Source organism: Chanos chanos, chromosome 4 (assembly GCF_902362185.1).
Source record: "Chanos chanos chromosome 4, fChaCha1.1, whole genome shotgun sequence".
NCBI lineage: Eukaryota > Metazoa > Chordata > Actinopteri > Gonorynchiformes > Chanidae > Chanos > Chanos chanos.
In genome coordinates, this window is record NC_044498.1 from 19,753,009 (window position 1) to 19,761,238 (window position 8,230).

The 8,230-nt window shown below is 40.0% G+C and overlaps 1 protein-coding gene across 1 annotated transcript; it reads left to right on the top strand.

Annotated features, from left to right (window-relative positions):
- The first annotated feature begins 6,681 nt into the window (after positions 1-6,681).
- On the top strand, positions 6,682-8,026 carry ppm1ab (protein phosphatase, Mg2+/Mn2+ dependent, 1Ab). Its single transcript, XM_030771204.1, has 2 exons — positions 6,682-7,548; positions 7,886-8,026. Exons 1-2 carry the CDS (start codon positions 6,682-6,684, stop codon positions 8,024-8,026), a joined length of 1,008 nt encoding a protein of 335 aa, XP_030627064.1.
- Positions 8,027-8,230: the final 204 nt, after the last annotated feature.

Below are 8,230 nucleotides of genomic sequence, written 5' to 3' on the forward strand. Positions count from 1 at the left end.
GGCATTGCACATGTTAACAGCTGTACTGCTCTGCTATCTCATCAGAAGGGAAAAAGTAAGCCTTAATTGCAAAGAAAGGTCCTTTCTCTTAAAACATTCAGTACAGTCACCTGAATTCTTTGTTGCTGTGCAGAACTACCATTGCATTTTCTTTGTTTTAAGAAAAATTTATGACAAACAAACAAAAAAAAGGATTGTTAAAAAACACAAAAGCACAGTGACATTTTTTAAACCTTTGAAACAAAACTCATGAACTTTGAAAATCTGTTTCAGTTTCCTTTAATATCATAACAGCTTGACATGCATTCAGTGGCTCAATACTGATTAAAGATAGACTGGTAAAATACACAGCAAAGAATGTGTTAACTGCTTTACTGTTTACTCATGAGTGACAATACTGATTCTTGTAAAACAAACATTTTTAGTGCCTGTACTCTTATCTCGGGCTGACAAGTTTTACACATGTAGACATATCTCAAATACGACTTGCTCAAAATGTTATCCATGGTCATACTTTTAAAACGAAAAACAAATATGTAATTTTTAGGTTTTGTAGAGAAAAAATGCTCATGGAATGTTTCTCGATATACTACATAAGAAGGTTTGTAATGAGTTTCTTTGTTGGACAATGAACATTGTTATTGTGTGAGTGAGTGTTTGTGTGTTTGTGTGTGTGTGTGTGTGTGTGTGTGTGTGTGTGTGTGTGTGTGTGTGTGTGTGCGCCTGTGTGTGTGTGTGTGTGTGTGTGTGTGTGTGTGTGTGTATATGTGTGTCTGAGTGTCTGTGTTGAGCGTGGATGATCACCTTGACTTAGCTCCATGGATTTCATCTCAGATCAACATGCTAATACAACAAAACCACTCAGAATCATTCCATCTAAGGGCAGCTGTCCTTGAAAAAGCACCACAATGTAGCAACAAGGAATGCATCATGTGTCAACAGGGGAACAAGAGGACAGTTTTTAAAAGCACAGATTCCAATGACAACAACATAATCTGTTGTTACTGAGGCACTGCCATATTTCCCTTTATGTGCTCTCACAGACGAACCCTATACAGCCATCAAACTGCTATGGAACAAAGTATTGTGTTTTGCTCCCTCTTCAAGTAGTTTATTTGTCTACTATTTTTCTTTTCAAGGAGGTGGAAAAAAAAAAACAAATCAACAGAACATATTTGACCTTAGGCTTTCTCATGTGTTCAAGCTTTGTAAATTACTCGGCATTTTGCAAGAGAAAATAGTGCAACAAACCTCAATACTTGGACAAACATGAACAATATATACATTTACAAGGAAAGAAAGAGCAAAATATTTCTAATTAAAATGCATGTGATATTATAGTACCGGTAAATCACAGAGCTTAAATGATCATTAAATGTTGATAGTAGGCAGGTAATAAAATGGTGATGTCACACTTGCTACATGTGCTTAAAAACCTCTGAGGAGCAGAGGACTAACTGCCATTGTGCAGTTACACTCTGTACCGTGTATGTCTTCCTGGGAGTTTGATATTTTAAGCAAAGAGAGTGACTCTCCTGGCCTATCTGACTCTTTTGTAATTATTTCAGACAGGTCACGTCTAAATATAGCTTCTTGCGTTTAAAGATGAGGACGCTATTGTTATGGTGCTGTGGACAGGACCTTTAAGAGACCTTGAAACACATGAATTGCTCTGTGTAGGCTGCCTGACAGATACTGTATTGCTGTTGTGTATCTTTCCTATAGCATTCACTGCCTCAGGCTTAAAGGCCACAGAAATCACCTGAACGTGCTCTGCCTCTCTGCACAATCAAATTGTTCCGCTCTGCTGAATTTTCATCATTATCCAGCATGTGTCTCATATTGACTGACTTGGGAACTCTGCCATATTTCACTGTCAAAAAAAAAGAAATAAATGGAGTACATAATAAAAATGCTTGGAATCTGCATTATGAGATGTAGAATGTTGCTTGAGCGATCAAAGAGTAATTCCACGGATTCCTTCCCTGCACAGCATTAATTACACTCTTCCAAGGTTAGTATCATCAAAGAATATTGTGCTTCTATGTTAGCAGCTTATATCTTTTTTTTTTTTTTAAATATGTTACTACATGGCTATGGCAATGTTGCCCTTAAGGAGAGACTTGATCGCTGCATAATTTTCCTTGATACGGAAGGGTAAAAGCCAACTTATTTGTAGTAATATAGTTTCCTGTGCTTTCATATTCTGTTTTCTGAGCCTATGTCTCTCTGTCGAGAGAAAGAAAGAAAGAAAGAAAGAAAGAAAGCATGTTAGCTTGTGGGTCTTCTGTATTTTTTGTCAAATAACATGGACCATGCACTGCAAAATATCTATGCAAATCTAGCTGTATCCAGCAACAGTCTCTTTGTTCAGGCATAATGCATTTGGTGTTTAAAGCACCTAAATACTTACCCTAAGTGCAGACAGCGTTATGCGGTAGACAATCAAGTCACCCTGTGGACAGCCTATCTTTAATGTAAGATGCTTTTAATTTGGACCTCCAGCCCTGGATGAATTATTCACCTCAGTAATTAGCATAAAAGAGAAGGCTTGCATCTGCCCTGTGCAAAAGCCCATGGAGATACTTCATGATGCTAACCCCTTAGATTTCAATTCTGGCTTACATTCCCCGCACTGATTATGTGTTTTAATGTGAGTTTTACGTATGCACATGCATTTTCATGGAGGTTCACATCCACTAAAAACCTTCCCTTTTATTCCTGCTGGTTATTTAATTTGAATAGTAATACTTCCACTTTAATTTCCTTTAGTGTTGCTATTATTGACCCATTTTGATTCATATGGCCTCCTGAAGCATTACACATTAAGATATTTGCACTGTGTGTGCACATTCCAAAGTCTTTTAAAGAGGATCTGAACTCTGGAAAATGTGAGCTGCATGTATATTGGCGTAAGCTATGATCTGAAATGCTTAACTAAATTACCAAGATTGAAAAGGCTCTGTATACTTCAAATCTGTATCTGACCTCACAGAATTCATCAAAAAATATGGTTCTTCCGTATAATGAATCTTTCTGTATTCCTTTTCTTTACCATCATATTCTCCCATATGATATTAACACTAGTGCATAAAAGAGTTTAAGAAACATTGGATATTGTTAGCAGTTATGATGGTTTGTTACTGTTTATTCATTAATAGTATGTACAAATGTAGATAGTGTTTCATCAGTGACTTTGGTCAGTTTTATGGTCTTATACCTCTGATGATTTGGGGTCATAGAAATACTGGAAGGTAGTATATCGACCATTCAATTTAATGTCAATGTTATAGGCGTTACATCTTCCAACTATGTCACCGCCAAGTCTATATGCATAAAAAGTTAAAGTGACAATCAGTGATCAAAAATCCAAGTTGGTATAATGTCTTTTGAGAGTGCCACATACACTCAAACACAAACACATTCACAAAGATGTAAAATCACACTTTCATTCATGTACACAGTAGATGCTCGTATATTATATTGACCCTTATGAGCAGTAGTCATGATGTTTGCTTTTGTTGGAGAAGATCTCTTATTTTCATCATGTTGTCTATACAAATGAAAATTAAGCCTGTTAATACATGACAATGAATACACAATCATGCTCAAAAACAGTGCAGAATTGTGCAAATCTTCTTTACTTTTGGGATATTCATGGAGATAGATAGTAAAATGAAAAATATTCCGGCAAACTGCGGTAATCACTGCCAAAATAAAGGAATCACTGCTATAAAGTGCCTTGATAGGGAACTGAGCCACCAGAGCAGCATCAGCGGCTCTTGGTAAAGATTGTACAAATGTCTGGAACTCTACTGGCAGGACGTGACTTAGTTTTTACTCAGGAAATTCCAGCATTGATGGTGGTGAAAAATATTGTCTGAGGCACAGCTCTAGAATTTTCCATGAGCTGCTCAAATGGATTGAGATGGATTGAGAGTAATGCAGATAGTTATTATGGCATCTGATTTACTTTGTTTTCATGCTCATCAAACTACTCAGTGACCACTTGTGCCTTGGGGAGGGGCTGCATTGACATTGTGGAAAAACCCACCTCCATCAGGATAGAAATTCTTTACGTCAGGATGACTTTCCTCACTCAGAATGGTATTGCATTTACTGGTATTTACCTCACCCTGTGAGAAGTTGGTTTACAGGGGTTAACCTCAAACCACACCACAACAGAGCTGCTAAAACCCATCACTGTGGTAAATAAGCACTAGAGTCTGCAGATTTCCTTTAGCATGCATTCCACATGCAGTTATCCGTTGGATGAGAACAGAGTGAATAATGATTCATCTAACAAAATGACATTTTACTGCTTACTGTATCATTTCCTATGTTTTTATTCTCCACCACCTTAATAACAACCATACAAGTTGAGGTGCTAGAACATCGTTGTTCGTGAGTATAAGCTTTTGACCATCGTTCACCTTTTACCTGATGACATCTTTTCCTCAGATTCCAATGCTGGCCTCTGTTCCTTATGGAACCTCAGCAAGACGAGGAACATTCATCACTCCCAAACATGGCCCCCACAATTACCTCTCTCTCAAAGTACCTGGGGTCTCATCCTTCAGCCATGGTAACCAAACAACAGACAGCTGAATCTGACTGCATTTTTATTCAGTGTCTCAAGCATGATAAGATGTTGATTGTACAGCTGAGTAAGAAACCATTAGTCTGAATGTCTGACTAGAAACTGGGAAAAAGTGATGGAAAAGAAGAGTTTGCAGAAAGCAACTAAAATGTAACCTAAATAATTTAAGTATGAAGGCTACCTATCTTTAAAAATGTATTATTTGTATTATTTATCTCCTTACAACCTTTAACGTAATATTTTAATACAGAAAAAGAGCGCTGTCAAAAATTGTATTAACATACTGTGTTGTATACTTTATTTTACTTTATTGTCTATCATTACCTCCGCCAAGAAGGTTGTGTTTTCGGTGCGGTTTGTTTGTTGGTCGATTCTAATGAAACTTATTGGAAGGGTGTAACGTGGACCAAGGAAGAATCCAGTAAATCTAGTAACTACAGATAACATCTCTTTTAGTAACTACAGGTAACATCTCGCACTATCATGGAATTCCATGGAATTTCACGATATTGGGTTATTTGTAAATGTAAATTGATCCCAACTCCACATATACCTTATAAATGAAGAACAGCTGACCATTTTGTAGGCCTCTTGTTCTGAATGAAAGTGCAGGTTTGCTTTCCCACGGGGGCGTGGTCTCTGAATTCCCGTTGGTCTCAGGAGTGGGTCGGGACTGCTGTGGGCGTAACTTCTATCTGAGAGGCTGAGACGCTGGAATCAGGGGTGGAAGCAGGGACCAGTTATTTAGATGTTTGCAGAAAATGAAACTTTGGTAAATTAAGTCTTCCATCGTCATATACCTATCGTTTTCTGAAGATAAAGTGATGCACGTTCGGCGCATCCATGTAGGAGAGATTTTTTTTTAGTCTGGATGCACTGACGGCGGCCTCCAACCTTCGTCGTTTATATCCAACCGTTAGTTATTAATTAGCCAGCCAACCAGTCATCCATCTTATTCGGGTGCGATAGCTAGTTTGCTAGCCTGTAGGCTAGCTCGGATACCTTCAAACAGGTGTATTCCCCGCTGCGACTGTGTGTAGGTTACCATAACAGCATATACCGTCACGGCAATCGGTAAGTTAAGAGTTCAGGTAAGTGTGACTTTCTTCAATTGTACAATATTGCAAAAGACTTCCTACTAGCATTTCGCTTTTTCTGTGTCTGAGAAGGTGGTTTGATAGATTACTACGTAGAACAGCTACCATGTGTCGTTATGTTAGCCGGATAAAGAAGCACCGTGCCTATTGCAAGGCCTTGGTGGAAAGGGGAGCTCTGCCAGCGCCCCATCCAGCAGTTACTTGCTAGTGGTTAGCACCGTTGCTAGCCTAGCTTGGTGTGATGATAAAGGGTGTAGTTGGCAATATATCAACTGTTTACGGCCCTGCCAGTTTTAGGCTACTTTGCCCAAGCAGTCCGCTACATATTCCTGAGTGTTTAGCGATACTTTAATGGGGCTGAAGTGATAATTCATTAATTGTCATTTTTTTGCCTTGCAAAGGTCTACCTGCAACGCAGACAAATGTGCAACAGTGGAGCCATTCAGGCATAGTCAGAGCAAGTTGAATAGCATGTTTCTCTGAATTGAGCGTTTTAAACTATTCTCACAGAAAACGTTAACATTAAATTCATAGTCGTTGAATTCTGTTCGCTAGTGACTGACATTCGAGGCTAGTCGACTGGTAGACAAATTTAGCGTATATGATACGCGGTGGTCTGGGCTGGTATCATGGGCATTAACATCTCCAAACTAATATTACACTAGTTAGTTTGTTCAGTTGGCTCCAGTTTTAAGGAATAGTTTCCTTGCTGGTCAACTAGCTGTATGTTTCGTCAGGATTTACACCAAATTGATCGGTCCCTTCTAAATAATGTGATGCTGTGATATGTTCGTATAGACTTCACCTGTCAAGTGACAGATAAAGTGTGTTTTCAGGTCTTGTTACAACTATATAGTAAAAGATTAACGAGAACAAATCAGCTTGTCCACAGTTTGTGCTCTCAAATTTTTTCTTCATTCAACTTGTACACACCCCTCTCTTGTTTTCTTTTTTTTTTTTTTTGTTCTTCCAGGTATAACAAAAATGGGGGCATTTTTGGATAAGCCAAAGATGGAGAAACATAATGCACACGGTGAGGGTAATGGCTTGCGTTATGGCCTGAGTAGTATGCAGGGCTGGCGTGTTGAGATGGAGGATGCACACACAGCTGTTATTGGCCTCCCTCATGGTCTCAACCTCTGGTCGTTTTTTGCTGTCTATGATGGTCACGCTGGGTCACAGGTTGCTCGCTATTGTTGCGAACACCTGTTGGAACACATTACCAGTAATGCTGACTTCAGAGGAGGAGGGATGGTGGGAGGGGAGGATACAGGTGGCAGCGCTCAGGAACCTTCCGTGGAGAGTGTCAAGAGCGGGATCCGCACCGGCTTCCTTCAGATCGACGAGCACATGCGGGCCATCTCAGAACGGAAGCACAGCGCTGACCGCAGCGGTTCGACGGCGGTCGGCGTCATGATCTCGCCAACTCACGTTTATTTCATCAACTGTGGTGATTCTCGAGCTCTGCTCAGCCGGGGAGGACGCGTGCACTTCTTCACCCAGGACCATAAACCCAACAACCCTCTGGAGAAAGAGCGAATTCAGAACGCTGGAGGTTCGGTCATGATCCAGCGAGTCAATGGCTCCCTGGCCGTTTCCAGGGCCCTCGGTGACTTTGACTATAAGTGCGTTCATGGAAAGGGCCCCACGGAGCAACTGGTGTCTCCTGAACCGGAGGTGTACGAGATTGAGCGGTCAGAGGCAGAGGACGAATTCGTGGTACTGGCTTGTGATGGTATCTGGGATGTCATGGCTAATGAGGAACTCTGTGACTTTGTGCGTTCACGACTCGAGGTTACTGAAGACCTGGAGAGAGTGTGTAACGAGATAGTCGACACCTGTTTGTACAAGGTACAGCGAAACTGATAAGCTTTGTTTTATGGCAGGGAAGTGTGCATACAACCTATGTATGTAGTTACATTAACAACCTATGGAAGACAGCACCACATTCTGCAAAGCACTTGGTTTTGAACACACATACCTGATATTGTTTATCAGAGCTGAAAAGATTAGTGTAGTTTGTTGTGTGTAGTTAAGTGGTTAGTACAAATACCAATTGGAAGAAAAACGAATATAAACCCAGTCTTTTGATCCTGTTATTACAAGTTATTTGGTGCTTTTCTACAGAAGACACACTATTTTCAGAGGGAGAACCAAACTAAAAAGTTTTCTGTCTGTCTGCAAACAGGGAAGCCGTGACAACATGAGCGTGGTACTGGTTTGTTTTCCCGGCGCACCCAAGATTTCTCCAGAAGCTGTGAAGAGGGAGGCAGAGCTGGATAAGTACCTCCAGAGCAGAGCAGAGACATCTAAAAAGACTAATAAATAAGCTACAAGGGTACAAGGAAAGAGAGAAGAAAAAACAGAGTGAACATTCCTACTTACTTGTGTGAGTTTCTTAGATGGCATTCTGTTCTTGCCAAATAGAAGTGTTTAATAGTTACATTCAACCTATGGAGTCCCCATATTGGAGATGAAAGACTAACTTGTACTGTATAAAAACTACAGATTATACTGTCGTGACTTGCTCAGC